Source organism: Chiloscyllium plagiosum, unplaced genomic scaffold (assembly GCF_037043375.1).
Source record: "Chiloscyllium plagiosum isolate Xiang-an unplaced genomic scaffold, Cpla_swu_hap1 HiC_scaffold_1, whole genome shotgun sequence".
Taxonomy (NCBI): Eukaryota; Metazoa; Chordata; class Chondrichthyes; order Orectolobiformes; family Hemiscylliidae; genus Chiloscyllium; species Chiloscyllium plagiosum.
The window spans coordinates 97,225,184-97,250,919 of NW_028270139.1; the positions used below are offsets into that span (position 1 = coordinate 97,225,184).

General features: G+C 41.7%; 1 protein-coding gene across 3 annotated transcripts in view; it reads right to left on the minus strand.

The window, feature by feature from the left end:
- The window catches only part of itga1 (integrin, alpha 1), a 235,270-nt gene that overhangs the window by 61,518 nt on the left and 148,016 nt on the right, over nt 1–25,736 (minus strand). For all 3 annotated transcript variants that reach the window (XM_043688299.2, XM_087989320.1, XM_087989321.1), the window contains exons 15-18: nt 23,216–23,419; nt 15,921–16,051; nt 15,296–15,465; nt 3,329–3,465 (exon numbers count right to left, since the gene is read on the minus strand). In XM_043688299.2, the coding sequence (XP_043544234.2) occupies nt 3,329–3,465; nt 15,296–15,465; nt 15,921–16,051; nt 23,216–23,419 (642 nt within the window). The remainder of the gene's footprint in view (nt 1–3,328; nt 3,466–15,295; nt 15,466–15,920; nt 16,052–23,215; nt 23,420–25,736) is intronic.

A 25,736-nucleotide genomic window follows, 5' to 3' on the forward strand; every position in this document is an offset into this window, starting at 1 on the left:
AACCAGGACTGTACACAGTAATCTAAAAGTGGTCTAACCAAAGTCCTGTACAACCAAAAGATGACGTTTGAACTCCTATACTGAGCGTGTAAGGCATTATGCCAAATGTCGTCTTTAATATCCTGTCTATCTCTGATGCAACCTTCTAGGAACAATGCACCAGAGGTCTCTCTAATCAACAACACCTCCCAGGGCCCGAAGTTCAATTATTCAATTTATGTTCTTGTTTGTTTTACCAAAATGCAAAACCTTGCATTTATCTAAATCAAACTTCATTTGTCACTCCTTGGCCCATTGGCCCAATTGACCAAGATCCCTTTGTACTCTTAGATAACCTCCTTCACTGTCTACTGTACCACCAACTTGGTGTCATTTGCAACTTATCAACCATGCTTCTTATATTCTTATCAAAATCCTTTATATAAATGACAAACAGCAGCAGATCCAGCACTGACACTGTGGACCACTACTCATCACAAACCTCCAATTCGAAAAACATCCCTCTACCACCACCCTCTGTCCTTTACCATCAAGCCAATTTTGCAACCATTGGCAAAATCTCCATGAATCTGAGGTGATCTAACTTTACTAATGAGTCTACCATGCAGAACCTTGTTAAAGGCATAGCTAAAGTCCATATGGACAATGTCCTGCTCTGCCCTCTGTTTCTCTTTCCACAGACGCTGTCACATCTTTTGAGCATTTTCATCAGTTTTCATTGACAAGGAACAAAGCGCTTGAGTTTCTTGAACAGCATGAACCGAACCTACAAGGGAGCGTGCAATCTTAGATCTGGTCCTGCGTAATGAGACAGGTAAAATTAATGATCTCTTAGTTAAGGATTCTCTTGGAAAGATTGATCACAGTATGATTGAATTTCGGACACAAATGGCGAGTGAAATTGTATCGTCTAAAACCAGGGTGTTATGCTTAAACAAGGGAGACTATAATGGGGTGGGGAAGGAGTTGGCTAAATTAGACTGGGAACACAAGTTATATGGTGCTAGTTGAGGAACAGTGGAGGATTTTCAAAAGAGATTTTTCACAGTGCTCAAGGAAAGTATATTCCAGTCAAAAACAAGGATGGCAAGGGTACGAAGTGCCAGCCTTGCATAACCAAGGAAATAAAGGAAAACATCCAATTAAAAGCTCAGGCTTACAAAGTAGCCAATATTAGTGGGAAAACTTTTAAAAAACCAAAGAACCACGAAGGAAGCAATAAAGAAAGATAGATTATGAATGCAAACTAGCAGAGAATATAAAAACAGGTAGGAAGTATTTTTATAAACATATAAAATGGAAAAGGGTGGCTAAAGTGGACATAGATCCCTTGTGGTTTGAGAAATGGGAATTAATACTGGGTAATGCTGAAATGGCTGAGGCCTTGAATAAATATTTTATGTCCATCATCATAGTGGAAGATTTGTCTAACATGTCAAAGAACGATGTTAAGGATATGATGGGAGGTGAGGACTTCAATTCAATTGTTATCGTTAAAGGGGTAAAGCTAAGCAAACTTGAGGGTCTAAAAATAAATAAGTCATCTGTCCTGATGGAGTGCATCCCAGGGTGCTGAAAAAAATGGCGGAAGTTATAGTAGATGCGCTAGCGGTAATTTACCAAAATTCACTGGACTCTGGGCAGGTTCCGGAGGACTGGAAGACAGTGAATGTCACGTCATTGTTTAAAAAAGGGGGTAGACAAAAGATGTAAACCATAGGCCAGTTAGCTTAACATCTGTAGTCTGGAAAGTGAGCGAGGCTATCATTAAAGAAGTAATAGTGAGACATCTGGATGGAAAGGATTCCATCAGGCAGACACAGCATAGATTCAGGAAGGGAAGGTCGTGTTTGACAAACCTACTGGAGTTGTTTGAGGATGTAACAAATGCAATGGATGGAGGGGAATAGGTGAATGTTGTATACTTGAACTTCCAGAAGGCGTTCAATAAGGTGCCACATAAAAGACTCATCCATTAGATAAGAGTGCATGGAGTTGTGGGGAATGTACTAGCATGGATAGAGGACTGGTTAACCAATAGAAAGCTGAGAGTTAAGAAAATGGGTGTTTCTTTGGTGGAGATCAGTGATGAGCAGGGCGCTGCAGGACTCAGTGTTGGGCCTGCAACTGTTCATGATATGTATAAATGATAGGGAAGAGGAGACCGAGTATAACACATCCAAGTTTGCTGATGACACAAAATTGAGTGGAAAGGCAAACTGTGCAGAGAATGTGGATGGTCTGCAGAGAGGTTTAGATAAGTTTAGTGAGTGGGCAAGGGTCTGGCAGATGGAGTACAATATTGGTAAATGTGAGGTTATCCACTTTGGAAATAAAAATAGTAACTCAGAATATTATTTAAATAGTGAAAGATTGCAGCATGCTGTCGTGCAGAGGGACTGAGGAGTGCTCTTTCATGAATCGCCTAAAAGTTGATTGCAGGTGCAACAGGTAATCTGGAAGGCAAATGGAATATTGGTTTTCACTGTTAGAGGGATTGACTTTAAGAGCAGGAAGGTTCTGGAAGGCAATTGTACAAGGTGTTGGTGAGGCTGCACCTGGAGTATTGTGTGCAGTTCTAGTCTCCTTACTTGAGGAAGGATATACTGGCTTTGGAGAAGGCAATGCAGAGGAGGTTCACCAGGTTGATTCTGGAGATAAGAGGGTTACCCTATGAAAAAGGCTGCGCCCCTTGGAACTGTATTCACTAGAATTTAGAAAATGAGAGGAGATCTCATAGAACCATATAAAATTATGAAAGTGAAAGATAAGTTAGAGGCAGGCAAGTTGTTTCCACTGGTGGATGAGACTAGGACTAGGGGACATGGCATCATGATTAGGGGGAGTAGATTTAGGACAGAGATGAGGAGGAACTGCATTTATAGAGATTGGTGAATCTCTGCCCAAGGAAGCAGTGAAGGCAACTTCATTAAATATATTCACGACACAGTTGGATGGCGTTTGCATGGTAGGGGAATTAAGGGTTATGGGGATAATGCAGGGTTATGGGGAGAAGCTGAGACGATGGATAGATCAGCCATGATCTTATGAATGGCAGAGCAGGCTCAACAGGGCAAATGGCCTACTCCTGTTTCTCCTACTATGAAACTATGAAACCTTGCTAGCATGGAAACACTAAGGTCAGTAATAATAAGCAAAATTTTACCTGTTTGAAATTAATTAGCTCATTGAAGCAAGGGGTATTGAACATGAACCTGAGACCTTGAAGGAGTTTCTGGATCAGTATTGTACCCAAGGAGTTGCAATCATTTGAGTCATTGGGAAAAAAGTTTGCCAGTTCTATAAAAGAGAAGTATGATTTACTTGCCAACATGTAGAAGATGTGTTCAGCACAGCTATATAAGGGTAAAGTGATATTTCCTCGGATATTTCTTTCATGTATTTTCCTAAACAGCCCTCTGGAGGTACGGCGTGCAGAGTCTAATGTGATGTTGTATTCAAGAACTGTAATGGAAAATAAAATGAAACATATTTACAGCTAAATCCTGAACTAGATGCATAGTTGATGCAAAGCCTCTGTTGACTGTTTATTTTCTATTATATTGCACTTATCATTCAACAACAAAATGGAAAAATTGCTAGATTACAGATGATTGGGTGATAGGTTGAACACAAATTGTATTTTTAAAGTCACTAATTAGTTCAGACATCGCACTTGCACTAACACAGTAAAAGCAATCCTAATCATAATGAGAAAGTTAATATTTTACAAAATCTATGAATGAAGAGAGTTTGAATCATTCCTGGTTTAGACACCAGTTGATGTTAATTTTACTCTGTCTAATCCTGCAGCCCATTAGCACTAAATAGGCTAGTTCAACAGTGCTGCCAACAGAGTGATATCAGAAGAGATTATTAACATGAGTGGATAAAAGCTCTTCCTCTGTGTGATCAGTACATGTGAACAAACTCCTGACTAATTTACTGACAGCTGATAACTTACCTGTCCAGGATATTTATGCTATATCATCTATAGGCATGTCAGCATTTGGTAAGAGATCACAGACGATGAACTAACATCCCAGAATTTCTCAATATTTATACACACCAATTTCACACATGAAACTCAGCAATTAGATGAGAAGTAATTTTGATGATTCACAAGATTTTAATCATGACTAGATTTTTCAATGGAAAAATTTCTCACAAACTAATTTATTGATTAATTATTAATTAACTAGATTCCATACATTATTTACACACATCAAATAGCTAATCTATAGATTAAACTATTTATGTGATATTGTCTTGATTGACCAAGAGCTATTTGTGAGAACAGTAGAATTTGTTAACAGGCTCATTTACATTAGCTTTATTGCTAAATGAATTGATGTGAATAATGCAATTGCCAAAGACTTATTAGTCATAGTTCCTTCATAAAACTATATTTTGCTCTGGCCAAGAATATTCTATTGTACAGCTACATAAACTGTTCTTATGTACGCTATGATTGCCTTAGTTTACACACAATATAAGCCTTAGTTTACACACAATATCCAATTTAAGGTTTAAAACAGATTGAGGTTTATTGTCAGGTCAGAAAATGCATACTGTAATAAAAGGCAGACAAAACATAGAACATAGAACAGTACAGCACAGAACAAGCCCTTCAGCCCACGATGTTGTGCCGACCACTGATCCTCATGTATGCACCCTCAAATTTCTGTGACCATATGCATGTCCAGGAATCTCTTAAATGTCCCCAATGACCCTGCCTCCACAACTGCTGCTGGCAACACTTTCCATGCTCTCACAACTCTCTCTGTAAAGAACCCGTCTCTGACATCCCCTCTATACTTTCCTCCAACCAGCTTAAAACTATGACCCCTCGTGTTAGTCATTTCTCCCCTGGGAAATAGTCTCTGGCTATCGACTCTATCTATGCCTTTCATTATCTTGTATACCTCAATTAGGTCCCCTCTTCTCTTCCTTTTCTCCAATGAAAAAAGTCCGAGCTCAGTCAACCTCTCCTCATAAGATAAGCCCTCCAGTCCAGGCAGCATCCTGGTAAACCTCCTCTGAACCCGCTCCAAAGCATCCACATCTTTCTTATAATAGGGCGACCAGAACTGGACGCAATATTCCAAGTGCGGTCTAACCAAAGTTTTATAGAGCTGCATCAAGATCTCATGACTCTTAAACTCAATCCCCCTGTTAATGAAAGCCAAAACAAAAACAATCTTGAGCCAATGATGCTAATTTAAGAGTAGGCACAATATCGCATTTGGTCTAAAGTCACCCTGAGGGCCTGGACTTTTATATTCAATCTTTTCCAAAACCATATGTTTATTTTATAAGAAAGTATCCAGCATGAATAAATTACATTACACCTCTTGACTCTACCTAACAATTGCACAAAAGTGCGTTTAATAGTCAATCGTAACTTTTGTTCTTTTCAGAAAATAAAAATTTGAGGCAACAATGCAGGAAAGCCTGCACAATGTTTGAAGTTTCCAGTTTGGCTGAATTAATCAGGATTGGCAGTTTCAGCTAATTCTATGGTTTTATGAGCTTTTGAGGAGGCTGAGTAAGACAACTGTGCCCTTGGGTAAATGGGCAGAAATAAGAATATTTAAAATGTTTGAATACCCCTTCAAATTACTAAGGAATTAATAACCATAATTAATATAATAAGCCAGACATAATTTACAAAGAAATATAACTTTTTCTGTGACAAACCAATTTTCAGCTGCATTAATCAACCAGCCCACTCTTAAATGATGCAAATGCTCTAAAACATTGTCCCATTTTGTTTGCACATAACAAATCTTTTATCTGACAATATACATGTGAGTTTCAGTGAAAATGTGAGAAAAATATATTTCTAAAGTTCACATTTTGCTGCAATTTTCATCAATTTCATGATTTTTGTCTAAAGTAGCTACTTCACCTCAAATTATTTAGCTTGCCAATGTAAACATTACCTACACAGAGGTGTATCACTCAGCTCAGATGGCTGGACAGCTAGTTTGTGATGCAGGGTGATATCAAGAACATGGGTTCATTTCCTGCAGCAGCTGAGATCACCATTACTCCTTCTTAACCTCTTCCCTTTGCCTGAGTCATTATGACTCACAGGTTAAGCCACCAGTTAGTTTTCTCTCACTCTCTCTCTGTCTGTCTAACAGGAGAGTAGCCCTATGGTGTGATAAGACCATGAGATTTTATTCCTTGTCACCTAAAAGCAAGTGTTGGGCTTAATCTTTTGCCTTCATCTGTGGTGGGTTTGGTGGCATTTAATTTGGCAGGAAGTGGAGGATGACAATTGGGAACCCTGCCTCCATTCCAATTCAATTTGTGGTAAATGAGCCACACATGATTTTTCTGCCCTGCCACAAGCGGAGATTTTTCAAATGGGGAAATTATTGGCAATTGAGTGTTTATTTGTGGACTTCTGGAGTAGGGACCCAGCATCTGGCAGTGTCAGGGTGGCAGAGGGAAATGGAAGCTGCCCTCCTACTCTTGGGTCCGACCATTTATCCCCCACTTGCATCTCCCTTTCCATCATAATTTCACTGTTTGGCTCTGTCCTTATCAAGACCCCAGGTGGGTGTGGTTCGAGAAGCAGCCTCTGCCTTCCCAGTGGTGCTGCTGAGTAAAAAGGCCTCAAATTGGCCAAGAACAAAGAACAAAGAAAGCTTACAGCCCAGGAACAGGCCCTTCGGCCCTCCAAGCCTGAGCTGATCCAAATCCACTGTCTAAACCTATCTCCCAATTCCTAAGCATCTGTATCCCTCTGCTTCCCACCTACTCTTGCATCTGTCCAGATGCCTCTATCACCTCTGCTGGTAACGCGTTCCAGGCACCTACCAACCTCTGTATAAAGTACTTTCCGCGTGCATCCAACCTTAAACTTTTCACTCCTCACCTTCAATGCGTGACCTCTCGTTATTTAATCCCTCACCCTGGGAAAAGTTTATCTCTATCAACCCTGTCTATATCCTTCATGATTTTGTAGATTTCAATCAGGTCCCCCCTTTAATCTCCATTTTTATATTGAAAACAATCCTAACCTACTCAACCTTTCTTTAAAGCTAGCACCTTCCATACCAGGCAACATCCTCGTAAACCTCCCCTGCACCCTCTCTAAAGTGTCCACATATTTTTGGTAATGTGGCGACCAGAACTGTACACAGTGTTCTAAATGCGGCTGAACCAAAGTCTTGTACAGTTTTAATATGACCTGTCTCTTATACTGAATACCCATCCAATGAAGGCAAGCATACCATATGCCGCCTTGACCACTATCCACCTGTGCAGTCATCCTCAGGGGACAATGGACCTGATCTCCAAGATCTCTCTGCTCATCAACTTTTCCCAAGACTCTTCTGTTTACAGGATAGTTTGCTCGAGAATTAAACTTCCCAAAATGCATCAACTCACATTTGCCTGAATTGAACTCTATCTGTCACTTCTCCACCCAACTCTCCAGTCTATCTATATTTTCCTGTATTCTTTGACAGTCCCCTATGCTTTCTCCTACTCCACCAATCTTTGTGTCATCTGCAAACATAATGATCAGACCAACAATGCCCTCTTCCAGATCATTTATGTATACTACAAACAACAGTGGCCCCAGCACTGACTCCTGTGGAACACTACTTGTCACCTTTCTCCATTTTGAGAAACTCCCTTCAACTACTACTCTGTCTCCTGTTGCTTAACTAGTTCTTTATCCATCTAGCTAGAACACACCCTGCACACCATTTGACTTCACTTTCTCCATTAGTTTACCATGGGGAACCTTATCAAATGCCTTACTTAATTCCACATATATAACATCTACAACCCTTCCTCCATCTATCAACTTGGTCACTTCCTCAAAGAACTGTATTAAATTGGTAAGGCACGATCTCCCCTGCACAAATCCATGTTGCCTATCACTGATAAGCCCATTCTTTTCCAAATATAAATAGATTTTATCCCTCAGTACCTTCTGCAGCAACTTTCCCACCACTGATGTCAGGTTCACTGGTCTGTAGTTACCTGGAATATCCATACCACCCTTCTTGTACAGGGGGACAACATGAGCAACGCTCCAGTCCTCCGGCACTTCACCTATATTTAAGGATGCTATAAAGATATCGGTTAGGGCCTCAGCTACTTCCTCTCTTGCCTCCCTCAGCAACCTGGGATTAATCCCATCCGGTCCTGGGGATTTGTCCACCTTAATACCCGTTAGCCTACCCAACACATCTTCCCTCCTTATGTCAATGTGATCCAGAGTAAACAAACTTCTATGTCTAATCTCAACATTCATTATGTCTCTCTCCTCAGTGAACACTGATGCAAAGTAATCATTGAGAATCTTACCTATTTTCTCAGGTTCGACTCACAACCTTCCTTCCTTATCCTTTTGTGGACCAACCCTTTCTCTAGTTACCCTCTTCGTTCTTATATATGCATAAAAGGCCTTGGATTCTCCTTAATTCTGCTCACTAAAGTTATTTCATGACCCCTTTTAGCCCACTTGATTCCTCGTTTAAGATTGGTTCTACTCTCCCGATATTCCTCCAAGGCCCGTTCTGTTCTTAGCTGCCTGGACCTTATGTACGCTTCCCTTTTCCTCTTAGCTAGTTGCACGATTTCTCCTGTCACCCACGGTTCACAAATCTTGCCTTTCCTATCCCTTGTTTTCAAAGGGGCATGCCTATCCTGCACTATCTTCAACCCATCTTTGAAAGCCTCCCACCTATCAAATGTGGATTACCCTTCAAATAGCTGCTCCCAACCTACATTTCCCAGCTCTTGCCAAATTTTGATATAATTGGCCTTGACCCAGTTTAGTACTCTTCTCTTAGGACCACTCTCATCTTTGTCTATGAGTAATCTAAAACTTACAGAATTGTGGTTACTATTCCCAGAGAAATCCCCCACTGAAACTTCTACCACCTGGCCTGGCTCATTCCCCAACACCAGGTCCAATATAGCCTCTTCCCTTGTCTAACTATTGACAAGCTTTCCTGGACACTTCTTACAATTCTGCTCCATTCAACCACTGACACTAAGTGTATCCCAGACAATGTTGGGAAAATTAAAATCTCCCATCACCAGTACCCTGTTGCCTCTACATCTTTCCATAATCTCTTTACCTATTTGTTCTTCTACCTCACGCTCACTGTTGGGAGGCCTGTAGTACAGCCCCAACAATGTAACTACTCCCTTCTTATTTCTCAGCTCTAACCATAATGCCTCACTGCTTAAGCCCTCCATAGTGTCTTCCTTTAGCAGAATCGTGGTATCATCCCTGACCAGCAATGCAACTCCTTCCCACTCTTTTATTACCCATCCCCCCACCCTGTTCTGTCTGAAGCATCTATATCCTGGAACATTTAGTTGCCAATGATGCCCTTCCTTCAACCAAGTCTCTGTGATCACAATAACGTCATACTCCCAGGCACCAATCCAAGCGCTAAGTTCACTTGCCTTACCCCACTATGCTCCTTGCATTAAAATATATGCACTTCATGCCGCCAGTTCTTTTGAATTCATCTGCTCTCTGCCTGCTCTTCCACTTGGTAATGCTAACTTCATGATCCTTCCAGTCTCTAGTTTCCACCTCACTGTCTACTAGCCTTCTCTTTTGGTTCCCAGCCCCCTACCACATTAGTTTAAAACCTTCACAACAGCAGTAGCAAAAACTCCCCCAATGAAATTAGTTCCAGTCTGGTTCTGGTGTAGACCAACCAATTTGTAATAGTCCCACCTTCCCCAGAACCGGTCCCAATGTCCCACAAATCTGAAACCCTGCCTCCTAACCATCCCTCAAGTCATGTGTTCATCCTGCCTATTCTTTCATTTCTATCCTGGCTAGCACGTGGCACTGGTAGCAATTCTGCGATCACTACCTTTGAGGTCCTCCTCTTTAACTTCTCTCCTAGCTCTCCGAATTCTGTTTTCAGGACCTCATCTCGTTTTTTACTTATATCATTGGTGTCTATATGCATTAAGACAACTGGCTGTTCACCTTCCCTTTTCAGAATGCTCTGCAGCCAATCGGTTACATCCTTGACCTGAGCACCTGGGAGGACACATACCATCCGAGATGGATAGTATGTTTCGGCCACAGAACCGCTTATCTACTCCCATTACAGTAGAATCCCCTATGACTATGGCCCTACTAGTCTTTTTCCATGGTGCCATGATCCTGGAAACTGCTGTTGGTGGGTAGTCTCCTGTGAATGCCCGCTGTTGCCCCGATTGGTGGATGGTGTAATGTTTGGAGTCTATAAATAGAGTTGTAGAGTCATAGAGATGTATAGCATGGAAACCGACCTTTTGGCCTAATTTGTTCATGCCGACCAGATATCCTAAATTAATCTAGTCCCATTTGCCAGCATTTGGCCCATAAGCTATCTAAACTCTTCCTAGTCATATACCCATCCAGATGTTTTTTAAATGTTGTAATTGTACCAGCCTCCACCACTTCATCTGTCAGCTCATTCCATACACGCACCACCCTCTGTGTGAAAAAGTTGCCCCGTAGGTCTCTTTTATATCTTTCCCTTCTCACCCTAAACCTATGCCATCTAGTTTTGGACTCCTGCTCCCTAGGGAAAAACCCTTGTCTATTTATCCTATCTATCCATCCCCCTCACGATTTTATAAACCTCTACAAGGTCATCCCTCAGCCTCCGACGCTCCAAGGAAAAGAACCCCAGTCTATTCAGCCTCTCCCTATACCTCAAACCTTCTAACCCTGGCAACATCCTTAGAAATCTTTTCTGAACCCATTCCAGTTTCACAACTTCCTCCCAAAATGGGGAGGCCAGAATTGCATGCAATGTTCCAGAAGTGGCCTAACCAATGTCCTGTACAGCTGAAACATGACCTCCCAACTCCTATACTCAATGCCCTGACCAATAAAGGCAAGCACACCAAGTGACTTCTTGACTATTCTATCTAACTGTGACTCTACTTTCAAGGAACTATGAACCAGAACATGAAGGTCTCTTTGTTCAGCAACACTCCCTAGGACCTTACTATTAAGTGTATAAGTCCTGCCCTGCTTTGCCTTTCCAAAATGCAGCAACTCACATTTATCTAAATTAAACTCCATCTGCCACTTCTCAGCCCATCTGATCAAGATCCTATTGTAATCTGAGGTAATCTTCTTCGCTGTCCACTTTGGTGTCATCTGCAAACCTACTACCCACGCCTCCTATGTTCACATCCAAATCATTATAAATGACAAAAAGCAGTGGACCCAGCACCATTCCTTGTGGCACACCACTGGTCATAGGCCTCCAGTCTGATAAACACCACCCTCTGTCTTCTATCATTGAGCCAGTTCTGTATCCAAATGGTTAGTTGTCCCAGTATTGCATGTGATCTAATCTTGCTAACCAGTCTTCCATGGGGAATCTTGTAAAATGCCTTACTGAAGTCCAAATAGATCATGTCCACTACCTTGCCCTCATCAATCATTTTTGTTGCTTCATCAAAAAACTCAATCAAGTTCGTGAGACATGGTTTCTCATGCACAAAGCCATGCTGACTATCCCTAATGTCCCTCAGGATTCCCTCCAACAACCTGCCCACCACCAATGTCAGGTCTATAGTTCCCTGATTTTCCCTCACCACCTTTCTTAAATAGTGGTACCACATTAACCAGGACTTCTGCCACCTCACCTGTAACTACTGATGCTACAAGTATCTCACCAAGCGGTTCAGCAATCACTTCCCTCACTTCCCAAAGAGTTCTAGGGATGATCTGATTAGGCCTTGGGGATTTATGCACCTTTGTGCATTTTAAGCCATCCAGCACCTTCTCCTCTGCTATATGGACATTTTCTAAGATCTTGCTATTTATTTCCCCATGTTCTTTATTGACATATCCCTCTCCAAAGTAAACACTGATGCAAAATACTTACTTAGTATCTCCCCATCTCCTGCATTCCACACATAGACAGCCTTACTAAATTTAAGGGGCCCTATTCTCTCCTAGTTAGCCTTTTGTCCTTAATGTATTTGTAGAATCCCTTTAGATTCTCCTTAACCCTATTTGCCCTCCTGATTTCCCACTTAAGTATACTCCTACCACCTTTATGCTCTTCCGGAGATTCACTTGATCTCTACTGTCTATACCTGACATATGCTTCCTTCTTTTTCTTGATGAAAACCTCAGTTTCTCTAGTCATCCAGCATTCCCTACACCTACCAGCCTTGCCCTCCACCCTAACAGGAATATACTGTCTCTGGACTCTTGTTATCTCACTTTTAAAGGCTTCTCATTTTCCAGCCGACTCTTTACATGTGAACATCTGCTCCCATTCAAGGTTTGAAAATTATAGAATCATAGAACCAAACAGCATGAAAACAAACTCTTTGGTCTGAACCAGTCCATGCTGAATATAAACCTAAACTAAACTAGTCCTATCTACCTGTTCCTGGCCCATATCTCTTCAAACCTTTCCTATTTGTGTATCCATCCAAATGTCTTTTAAACATTGTCATTGTACCCGCATTCACCACTTCCTCAGAAAGTTCATTCCACACACGGATCACCCTTTGTGTAAAACAATCACCTCTTTTACTTTTATACATCTCTCTCCTCTCATCTTAAAAATATGCCCCCCTTGTCTGGAAATTCCCCATCTTAGAGAAAAGACAACTACCATCAACTCTATCTATACCTCTTATTAACTTCCATCAGGACACCTCTTCTTGCCTAATACCATCAAAATTGTCCTTCCTGCAATTTAGAAGTTTAACTTTTAGATCCAGCCTATCCTTTTCCATCACTATTTTAAAACTAACAGAATTATTCTCATTGGCTGCCCACTGGCACATCAGTCACCTGCTCTGCCTTATTTCCCAAGAGTAGGTCAAATTTTGCACATTCTCTAATAGGCACATTCACATACTGAATCAGAAAGTTTTCTTGTACACACTTAACAAATTCCTCCCTATCCAAGCCCTTAACACTATGAGAGTCCCAATCTATGTTTGGAAAGTTAAGTCCCCTACCATAGCCACCCTATTATTCTTACAGATAATTGAGATCTCCTTATAAATTTGTTTCTCAATTTCCCGCCTACTATTGAGGGGTTCCACAGTACAATCCGAATAAGGTGATCATCCCTTTCTTATTTCTTGGTTCTACCCAAATAACTTCCCTGTACGTATTCCCAGGTATATTTTCCTTAAATTATGCCACAATGTTGTTCCCTAATCAAAAATGCCACTCCACCTCCTCTCTTGCCCCCCTCCCCGCTTTCCATCTTTCCTATAGCATCTATATCCTGGAAGATTAAGCTGCCAGTCCTGTCCATCCCTGTGTCACATCCCTGTAATTGCTATGATATCCCAATTCCTTATTCCCAGTCATGCCCAGAGTTCATCTGACTTACCTGTTAGGCCTCTTGCATTGAGTTTCATTTATCAGTCCTCGCTCATTCTCTGCTTTGTTTCTGCCTTCTCTGCTGTTTGACTTGCTGCTTTTCCCAACTTTACCAGTCTCTGACTGATCTCTTTCTTCACTATCTCCCTGGATCTCATTTCCCACTCCCGTACCAGTTTAAATCCTCCCAAGCAGCTCTACCAAATCTCACCACCCAGCAAATTAGCCCGCTTCCAATTCAGGTCCTTCTCATATGGGTCACATCTACCCTAGGAGAGATTCCAATGATCCAAAAATGTGAATCCGTCTCCCCTGCACCAGCTCCTCATCCACACATTTATTTGCTCTATCCTACTATTCCTACCCTCTCTACCTCATGGCACTGAAAGTAATCCAGATATTACTACCCTCGAGGACCTACGTTTTAAATTCCTGCCTATGTTCCTAAATTCTCTCCTCAGATCTCATCTTTTTCTCTTCCCATATCATTAGTTTCAATGTGTAGAATGACCTCCTGCTGGTCCCTTTCCCCTTTGATAATGTTCTGCACACTCTCTGATACATCCTTGATCCTGGCTGCTCGATTAAAAGTGAAAGTCCAGCATCTTCAGTAATTCTACCCACCACTACCAAGTGTAATATTAAGTTCCATGCAGCTTGTAATCAGTTAGAAATGTTTAAATTGTCACAAATTGTCTGTTTTACATTATTGGCCCTACTTTACAGACCCTTGAAAATAGTTATATTTTGCAAAGTCAGAACTGGGTTTTAGCAGCAATCTAAGATCTCAATTATTGCTGAAAATCCTTTCTCGTCCGGGAAACCTCATTTTATATTTGTGCGAATGTCAAATTTCTCCACTTAAAAAAATATTGTTAAGCTTTGTTCATGGTCCTTCAGCTTCTTCAGTAGTCCCAAGTGTAAGTCTGAAAATATATTTCGTTCTCTGTAAAATGTAACCAGAAATTATGGATAATGGGCTTAAAAAATCCAGCCCATGGGAGTGAATTATGATTCAGGAGGTCTTAGAATCAGGAACCATAATGTGGAGGAGCCGGTGTTGGACTGGGATGGACAAAGTTAAAAATCACACAACACTGCTGCTCCAAAAGCTAGTGCTTCCAAATAAACCTGTTGGACTATAACCTGGCGTTGTGTGACTTTTAACAGGAATCAGGAGGAAAGGCGGCCAGCAGTAAGGAGTTAGTGGTCACAATGTGGCCTCCTTCTGCCACAGCTATGATTCCATAGCGAGTAGGGGGGCTATCTACTGCTTGAAGAGAGATTCTAGGAAACTCTAACAACTTCCATGCAGATCCAGTATCCTCTGGCCCAGGAATGGCCTCCCTATCAGCAACCAGTAAGCCCAACCCAACACACCTTGCTGCAGTAACCATCTTTACCAGGACAGAGCTGATTCTGTGATTACTTGGAGATGGAATCTCCAACTTTAAAGGGGCGAGAGCCCTAGTGTCAGATGTTATTTGCTGGATGGACACAGAATCGGATCAGCTTTCCTGGAAACAGCTGAATAGAGGTTGTCCCTGGCTTTTCAGTGGATCGCCATTGTAATTAAATGCAGCCCAATCAATGCATTTTCATCCCTGATTTGCTGTCTATGACATTGCTTCAGTGTGATTTACTGCTTTATCTGTCAGATAGCATCATTGTTGCTATCACTTTTACTTCACACTGATGTCAGGGATAGGGACTTTGATGCCATAGAGACTGTTAGATCTCACCAAATTACTTTTGGTAATTTGTTCTCTGAGAGAACAAGTTCTCTCAGATCAATGCTGCCTGTGAAATATGATGTGCATTACACTCTCTTTTTGCATAAGTAGATGTTCTGAGGAACTATATTTGATAAAGTGAAATACTTAAATCTCCTTGGCTTCATATAAAACAATGTTACAAGTCACATTAACATACCAATTGGTTGTGATGGCTGTTTACCAGACTTCAGGTTAACATTGAAACAAAGCTCTGCTGTAATACACACTGTTGGCTTCTCATCAATCACACAACTCTTGTTCTGGATATTGATCTTGTTGGGTTGAAACTTCAGTTTGCTAATCCTGATTTGAGCTATATCACGGGACCTAGTGAAAGATTTTGAAAACAGTCATGAAACTCATGCAGTATTTTCAATATCAGCAACTACACACTTAATTAGAACTCATTCTGTGATTACTAATCAATCTCAGCATTTCAGAATCACAGCCGATGAAACAAACTACCGTAAAGGTTTTGCAATCCAGCACTTAAAGCAATGATTTCCTGGATAACAGAAATGTAACCTACAATTTATGGATCACTTTACTGCCAAGTAACCTCAGGAAATCATTTTGTAATGATGACTGACAGGTGCTATTCAAACAATAGCGTTTGTATTACAGGGGAAAGTGATGGTGGAAGATTCCATCGCAAAAATATATTTCATTGACTTTGTACTTTTGGGACTCCCGTGAATTTACAAGTCATACAGAAGAAAGGCTCTGAGAATAGAGTCAATCGCAATAAAAGGGAATAATTATAATGCAAAACTGATACAAACCAGAAGAGGGCAGCACCACCTAGTGCTCCAACTGTAATATCGATTAGACCATCATCATTTAAATCCATTTGCCCATCGATTGATTGGCCAAAGTAATTGAAGTCAACAGCTGGTGCAGATGCAGAGATGCGCTATTAAGAAAATCATTTGATTAGCTTAGTTTAAACCCATAATTTCCGATTTTGTTTTTAACTGCAGTTATAAATTTTAGTTCATAATGATCTGAACCTTCTGGGAACAGCATTCACTGTTGCATTGCTATATTCCCAATACCTTTCTTTTAAAAAAAGGTCCTGCATCTGCGCTTTGCAAATGTCCAAGTTCCAATGCAGGAGCCTTCAGTAATGTGCAGGGCAGCTTTAATCCAACTAAACCTTCACTGTGTAGGGGAGGCTAAGCCATGTCACTTTTCATTGACAGCTACAGGCAGTATTAATGTCCCAAAAGCCTTATTGAAAGGCTAGGGAGAGAAGGTGTGTGTGTGAAGTGACTGGGTTAATGTGACAGGTAGGTGAGGGGTCAGGTGGCATGTGAGGGTGAATTGGAGGGCTGGATGGCAGATGTTGAGGCTGGTTGGGGTCAGGGTTTGGGGCACCAGTTCAGGTGGGTATGGGGTTGATCAAGGGGGATGTTGCTGGGTGGTGAGGGAAGTTTGGGATATTTGGGGTTGGGGGCTTTTAACGATGAGTTGTGTGAGCTCAGTGTTGTTAGCTACAAGTTGGACCAGGGTTTAAACCCTATGACGTTTCCTGGCTACCTATATAAGTGATTGAGTTGCAACAGTCGGAAGTTTTTGAGTCAGACACAGAATTGAAAACTTTCCAGGGGGTCTCCAGCCATATTGTTTTAACCAATCCAGAAAATTCCAGGGTGGTTTGTGTATTGGGAATGTTGAAGGGCCCCATACTGCAGGGGATGCTGACATCGTCAAATCACATGTCTCTTAGCTATTATGTAAATTTCTGGTTTAGCTGTTACACTTAAAGAAGTGCATGATTGAGTGCTTTTGCTAAAAGCTTCCAATGGTAGCTACTAGTTCCCGATTCGCATAAACACCCTTTAACTGTAATTCAAACGACTGAAAATAACAATGCCCTGATCGAGTAACATTGACTTCAATATTGTATATGAAGCAAATAGATTAACACTTCTACCTTGGAAGTGAAGTAAAAACTAACATTGAACTGAATTTCTTTTAGTGTTGTACAATCTTCATCTTTAAAACACAATGAATAAACTTATTGGTATGAATTTCTTTCTTGTCCAGATTGAGGATGTATAGCACCGATTTCATTTTGGTTCAGACACAATTTGCGGGAAAGGATTGGGCAGACCTCGACTTTGTTAAATAATGTAAACCAGATGATTGTACATTGACAGAACATGAAGAACATGACATTTCAGAAGGACAGGAAGCAAGGAATGGGTGATGGGGACCATATGATCCACATTTAATGTGGGAGTACAGATGGTAGATGCATTGGTTATAATATTTCAGAATTCCATAGATTTCAGAAGGATTCTAGCAGATTGAAAGCTAGCAAAAGTAACATGTTTATTCAAGAGAAAAGTGTAGCAGGAAGTAGGAAATTATAAGGTTTTTAGCCTCACATTAGTCCGAGGAAAGGCGCTGGAATCTATTATTAAAGAAATTAAAACAGAGTACTTAGAAAGTCATGATGTGATCAACAGGTCTTTGTGAAAGGGAAGTTGTGTATAAAACATATCCTTTAGAACTTTCGGATGAAGTAACATTCACAGTGGATAGAGAGGAACTGATAGATATGGTGTACTTGGATTTCTTAAAAGTGTTTAATAAAGTTCCAGAACAAAGTTCTGCACAATGTGTTGGCACTAACATATTAGTGTGGATAAAGGATTGGTTAGCTACCAGGAAACCAGGTAGGAATAAGTGGGTCATTTTCAGGTTGGGAAGCTGGAACAACTGCAGAGCTAGAAGGATCAGTGCCAGGTCCTCAACTATTTATAATTCGCAATGATTTCAATCAGGTGACTAAATTTATGTTAATTAAATTTGCTTATGTCAGCAAGGTAAGTAGGAAAGTAAGTTGTTAGGAGGAGCTAGAGAATCTGCAAAGGGATATAGATGGGTTAAGTGATTTGGGCAAAAAAAAATGGCAGATAGAGTGTAACATGGATAAATGTGAACTTGTCTATTTTTGCAGGGAGAATGAAGAACAGAATTGAAAAGTGCGACGCTGGAAAAGCACAGCAGGTCAAGAAGCATCTGAGGAGCAGGAGAATTGATGTTTCAGGCATAAGCTCTTCATCAGGAATGCAGTATGCTTTTTGAATAAAGAGAGATTGTAGGACTCAGTATTCCAGAGGGATTAAAAGGTTCTGACACATGAACCCCATTAAGTTAGTGTGCAAGTGCAGCAAGTGGATAGGAAGAGACAGAATGTTGCAGTTTATTGCAAGGTGAATGGAATATAGAAGTACAGTAGTTTTACTGGAACTACATAAGGCCTTGGTGAAACCACACCTGATGTACAGTACACAGCTTTTATCTATTTATTTGTATAAATATGTAATGCTTTTGAAGCAATTTATAGAAGGTTCACTCTAATCATTTCCTGGAATAAGGAGCTTATCTTATGAAGGAAGATCATACAGGTTAAGCTATATCAATTGGAGTTCAGGACAATGAGAGATAATCTAACTGAAAGACATGGTGAGTGGACTTGGCAGGGTGGATACTGGGAGAATGTTTCCTTATGTAAGTAAAACTAAAATGAGCCAATATAGTTTAAGATTAGGAACATTCCCTCCGTAGGACAGAGATGAGGAGTTTCTTTTCTCTCAATAAGTCATTTGAGTGTACAATTTTCTTTCCCAGAAGAAAGCAGAAACTGGGTCATTAAATTTATTCCAGACTGAATTTGATTGGTTTTTCATTGACAAGGGAATCAAAGGTGATGGACAGTAGTCAGCAAAGTGAGACCAGAGTAGCCATGATGTTTTAGATTAGTGGCATAGGTTTGAAGGGTCAAATGGTTTATTCCTGCTCTTATATCCCTATGGTAGACAAGCAGGAGGCTGGAAGAGCACAGCAAGCCAGGCAGCATCAGGAGGTGGAGAAGTCAATGTTTCGGGTTTTAACCCTTCTTCAGGACTGGGGGTGGGTGTAAGGCGAGCTGCAGATAAAGGCGGTAGGGGGGGGGGGAACAGGGTGGTGAAGTGGGGATAGGTGGAGACAAATAGAGAGTATGACCTGATTGGTCGATGGGAGGGATGAATCTGGTGGGTGGCTGGGGAGGAATGGAAGGGAGAGGGGGGAAGGGCTGGGAAGGAAGTCGGGGGATGGGAATAGAGGATATTAGAAATTGGAGAACACAATGTTGAGTTCTCCAGACTGTAGGCTACCTAGGCAGAAGATGAGGTGTTGTTCCTCCAATTTGTGATTTGCTTCATTGTGGTAATGGAAGAGGCCAAGGACGGCCATGTCGGAAGGAGAATGGGAAGGGGAATTGAAATGGGTGGTGACTGGGATGTGAGGTCAGCCCCAGCGGGTCCGGCTGCGATGCTCGGCGAACTGTTCCCTAAATTTACATTTGGTCTCCCCGATGTAGAGAAGACTACATTGGGAGCACCAAATACAGTAAACTAGGTTGGAGGAGCGGCAGGTGAACCTCTGTCTCACCTGGAAGGACTGTTTGGGGCCCGGGATAGAGGTGAGGAGGATGGTGGGCCAGCAGGTTTTGCGTCTCTTCCAGTTGCAGGGGAAGGTACCTGGGGGCTCAGAGGAGTTGATGGGGAGAGTGACAGGAACAAAGAATTGGTAAAAGGAACGTCCCTGCAGAAGGCGGAGTGGGGTGGGGGGGGGAAGATGTCCTTGCCGGTGGGGTCTAGTTGGAGTTGGCATAAGTGTTTAAGGATGATGCGTTGCATGCAGAGATTGGTGGAGTGGTAGTTGAGGACAAGGGGGACTCTGTCTTTATTGCGTTTTGGGGGGGGAATATAGGTGGTGCGGTGGAAGGCTGTCTGGATGACAGAGAGAGTAAAAGTGCTCGAAATAGGTGGGCATCTGGGATGCTTGCAAGTGGAATGTCTCCTCATCCGAACAGATGTGGCGGAGGTGGCTGAATTGGGAGAACAGGATGGAGTTGTTGCAGGATACTAGGTGGGAGGAGGTGTAGTCCAGGTAATTGTAAGAGTCTGTGGGTTTATAGTAAACATCCATCTGGAGATTGTTGCCAGAGATGGAAATGGAGAGGTCAAGAAAAGAGAGGGAGGTGTCTGAGATGGGTGAAATGAATTTGAAGGTGGGGTGGAAGTTGTGGGCAAAGCTGATGAACTGCTCCAGTTCAGCCTGGGTGCTGGATGCTGCACTGTTGAATCATTCATATGATATTGACAGTCGAGATCAGAAGGGCTTTTGCCCAAAATGTCGATTTTCCTGCTCCTCGGATGCTGCCTGACCTGCTGCGGTTTTCCAGCACCAGTCTAATCTTGACTCTAATCTCCAGCATCTGCAGTCCTCACTTTTGCCATATAACACTGAGAGATAATCTTGGTTCAAAAGATCAAAATGTAGTTGAATTGAGTAGAGATAAGTAATTGCAATGATGAGGTGTCAATTTTGGGAGTAGATGCCCCTAAATTAAATTAATATGCTCTAGAGCAGGAAAAAGTAATGGAGACTTTTGAGAAGGGTGTAGCAATAATGGTGTGTGATTTTAACCTAGGTTAGACTAGATGGAGCAGATTAGTAAAGATAGACCAGAAAAATTATTCATAGAGTGCTTTCTGGTCACTTTCTTAGAACAATACATTCTAAAGCCAAGCAGCAAACAGGCTATTCTGAATGCAATGAGACAGGATTAATTAACAACCTCATTGTAAAAGAGCCACTGGTTAGCAGTGATTGCTGAAACATGATTGAATTTCACGTTTTGTTTGAGGAAGAGTGGGTCTAAGATCAGTCTGGTAAACATAAATAAAAGTAATTATAAGATTATGAAGACTGAGCTGATGAGAGTGACAGATTTAGGGTAAGGGGTAGGTCTATTGAGAAGCAGTAGAAGGCATATAAGGAAGTTTTTCAGAACACTCTGCAAAGATAATTCCCAATGAGAGAAAAGAACTGGAGGTGAGGGATGCAACATCTGAAGATGGACGAGGGAGATCCAGTAGATGCAGTGCACCTGGACTTTCAGAAAGCTTTTGATAAAGTCCCACATAGGAGGTTAGTGAGCAAAATTAGGGCGCATGGTATTGGGGGCAAAGTACTAACTTGGATTGAAAGTTGGTTGGCTGATAGGAAACAAAGAGTAGTGATAAACGGCTCCATTTCGGAATGGCAGGCAGTGACCAGTGGGGTATCGCAGGGATCAGTGCTGGGACCACAGCTTGTTACAATATATATTAATGATATGGAAGATGGTATTAGTAATAACATTAGCAAATTTGCTCATTATACTAAGCTGCGTGGCAAGGTGAAAAGTGATGAGGATGTTGGGAGATTACAGGGTGACCTGGACAGGTTAGGTGAGTGGTCAGATGCATGGAAGATGCAGTTTAATGTGGATAAATGTATGGTTATCCACTTTGGTGGCAAGAACAGGAAGGCAGATTACTACCTAAATGGAATCAATTTAGGTAAAGGGGCAGTACAAAGAGATCTGGGTGTTATTGTACACCAGTCAATGAAGGTAAGCATGCAGGTACAGCAGGTAGTGAAGAAGGCTAATAGCATGCTGGCCTTCATAACAAGAGGGAATGAGTATAGAAGCAAAGAGGTTCTTCTGCAGTTGTACAGGGCCCTGGTGAGACCACACCTGGAGTATTGTATGCAGTTCTGGTCTCCAAATTTGAGGAAAGACATTCTGGCTATTGAGGAGTGCAGCGTAGGTTCACGAGGTCAATTCCTGGAAAGGCGGGATTACCTTACACTGAAAGACTGGAGCATACCCTTGTATACCCTTGAGTTTAGAAGACTGAGAGGGGATCTGATTGAGACATGTAAGATTATGAAAGGATTGGACACTCTGGAGGCAGGAAACATGTTTCCACTGATGGGTGAGTGCTGAACCAGAGGACACAGCTTAAAAATATGGGATAGACCATAGAGATGAGGAGAAACTTCTTCACCCAGAGAGTGGTGGCTGTGTGGAATGCTCTGCCCCAGAGGGCAGTGGAGGCCCAGTCTCTGGATTCATTTAAGAAAGAGTTGGATAGAGCTCTCAAGGATAGTGGAATCAAGGGTTATGGAGATAAGGCAGGAACAGGATACTGATTAAGGATGATCAGCCATTATCATATTGAATGGTGGTGCAGGCTCGAAGGGCAGAATGGCCTACTCCTGCACCTATTGTCTATTGTTTATCTGTGGCTAATTGTGAAAGTTAAATATAACATGCAATTGAAAGAAAAAGAAGCATTCTACAAGGATTAATGACAGGTCAGAAGACTGGACAAAATATTAAAACCAGCAAAGGATTACTAAAAATGGAGGGCAAAAAAATGGTGAAAGCTACATAGAAATCCAAAAAAAAGTAAGAGATTTTGTATGCATTCAAAAAGGGGAAAATGTAGGCAAAGTTAGCAGAAATCTCTAAAGACAGTTGCTGGGGAATTAAATAAGGAAATGATGGATGCATTGAAAAGATGTGTCTGTCTTCATTGTAAATGAATAATATTCCAGAAATAATTACTAATTAAGAGGTGAAAGGTGGGGGAGGAAGTTAAAACAATTATAATCACTCGGGAAAGGTATTGAGAATATTAAAAGAGTTGAAGTCTGACAAGTTCCCCAGTCCCACTGGAAGTGACAGAGCAATTAAACAGCCATTTTTATTCTGTCTCCTCAGAAGAAACGAAACAAAACTCCCGAGATATGCGAGAGAAGCAAAAGTCTTTTGGGAAGGAGGAATTGAAGGAAATTAATATTAGCAGAAAAATAGTGCTGGAAATATTAATGACACTGAAAGTTGATAAATCCCCAGGACATGATAATCTACATCACCAGACCCGAATAAATTTGAGTTCTGAACACAAATATTCACCTCCAATAATCTGATGTTACGTTCAAAACTAATAACAACTTGTATTGGTGTGGCATATTTAATTTGAAGTACATACCAAAGTCAATCCGAGGGGCATTGTATGATAAAATTTGACATCTAGCATCAGTATTAAGGCCGATAAGCAAAAGCTGAGCAAAGTTAGATTTTCAGGAACACAAAATTGGGAAGTGGAGAGCTTTCAGGGGGGAGGTTCAGCACCACATTCAGAGAATAATAAGGTATTTTCAAGTTCTAGCAGCATCAGACCTGTGAATATTTTTTGTTGATGGTTGTGCCAGATCCATGGAAGATGTAGACTGCACCCTTGTGGCTGTCTTCCAAAGGTGCCCCAATGACAACATCATTGTAGTTATCCAGGTTAAGATCTGAAACTGCAGTTATGGCTGTTCCAAAACGAGAACCACATGGTTGCTTCAAGAGATGGGGGCATTTCCGATCATCAGTTGTAACCTATTAAAAGGACCATTCAAAGTATTGCAAATGTTGGTTGGTCTAATATGCAGAACAAATATTAAATCATTTTTATGAGAGATGTTTCTGGCATTTTCACTTTTAAACAACAATCCAAAAAGCCAATTAATATCATTGAATGTTTATTGGCAAATACCTAAAAAGTCAATCACCATTCACATCCCTACAGATAGATTAACTATATCTTTAGATGCATACTGGCTAAGGGTCAAGTATTGAAGTGCATGCTCACTCACGCACATACTTTGTTTGCAATATCCACATTTTTGCCTGTCAATTTCAAACACATAAAAGAGAGACGAGGTCAAATATTAGGTTGGGATGTGCTTATATGTACAGACCCCACAAAAGTGTCAATCGATCTACAACTTGAGGAAATTAGGTATGGCCAGTTTGCAGTAGACACTATTATAATGTCCAGATTTGTTTTGCTGTGTAATCTTCTCAGGTCCATTGTTTGGAAACATCAATTTTTTTCAGCAGATCCAAGCAACTCACAGCACCATTTTAATATATTATTTTGGAAGCAGAAGCATAGAAAATACAGGATTTGGAGAAGTAAAATGTTTTTATTACTGCTTCATAAAATTTTAGCACTATTTAGATATTTATTCACATTTAGTGTTTTCTGGTTAGGCAATATAACAGACCCAACCCCTCCAACCGCAACAAGGACAGAACGCCCCTGGTGCTCACCTTCCACCCTACCAACCTTCGCATAAACCAAATCATCTGCCGACATTTCCGCCACCTCCAAACAGACCCCACCACCAGGGATATATTTCCCTCCCCACCCCTATCCGCCTTCCACAAAGACCGTTCCCTCCGTGACTACCTGGTCAGGTCCATGCCCCCCTACGATTCACCCTCCCATCCTGGCACTTACCCCTGCCACCGCAGGAACTATAAAACCTGTGCCCACACCTCCTCCCTCACCTCCATCCAAGGCCCTAAAGGAGCCTTCCACATCCATCAAAGTTTTACTGCACATCCACTAATATCATTTATTGTATCCGTTGCTCCCGATGCGGTCTCCTCTACGTCGGGGAGACTGGGCGTCTCCTAGCAGAGCGCTTTAGGGAACATCTCTGAGACACCCGCACCAATCAACCAAACCGCCCCGTGGCCCAACATTTCAACTCCCCCTCCCACTCTGCCGAGGATATGGAGGTGCTGGGCCTCCTCCATCGCCGCTCCCTCACCACCAGACGCATGGAAGAAGAACGCCTCATCTTCTGCCTCGGAACACTTCAACCCCAGGGCATCAATGTGGACTTCAACAGCTTCTTCATTTCCCCTTCCCCCACTTCATCCTAGTTTCTAACCTCCAGGTCAACACTGTCCCCATGTCTTGACCGGACTTGTTCGACCTGCCCAGCTCCTTTTCCACCTATCCACTCCACCCTCTTCTCCCTGACCTATCACCTTCATCTCCTCCCCCACTGACCTATTGTACTTTATGCTACTCTCTCCCCATCCCCACCCTCCACTAGCTTATCTCTCCACGCTTCAGGCTCTCTGCCTTTATTCCTGATGAAGGGCTTTTGCCCGAAACGTCGATTTTGCCTGTCCTCGGATTTTGCCTGTCCTCGAATGCTGCCTGAATTGCTGTGCTCTTCCAGCACCACTAATCCAGAATCTAGTTTCCAGCATCTGCAGTCATTGTTTTTACCTCCAATATAACATGACACTATAGTCCAGAAAATCATAGCGATGACTTGATCCCAAACTGGAGATATTACAGTAAATTGCCATTTTTTAAAAATTCACTCACAGGATGAGGATATTGCTGACTAGGCAGCATTTATTGCCCATCTGCAATTGCCCAGAGGGTACTTAAGATTCAACCACATTGCTGTGGTCTGGAGTCACATGTAGGCCAGACTAGCTAAGGATGGCAGTTTCCTTCCCTAAAGTATATTCATGAACCAGATGGTTTTTTCAACAACAGATTCATGGTCATCATTAGACTTTAACTGCAGAATTTTTTTTGTTTTATTATTGAATTCAAATTCCACCATCTGCCATGGCAGGATTCAAACCCTGTGGACTGTTTGATGTGAGAGAAGGAATGAGATGACTTTACAGTGGCAAGTTGAAACAACTTTGCATTTGAGGCTGTTGTAGAGATCACAGGGAAGCAAAAGCAAGGTGTGGGAGGGGGTGGTGTCTGCTCATATTGCAGCTTTGCCATTGAATGAGGAAATCATAGAGACAGATATCTACAATGTCCAAATTATACACATACTAATGCCTTGCATATACGTCTCCCAACAGTTCAGCCCGTAGCAGCACC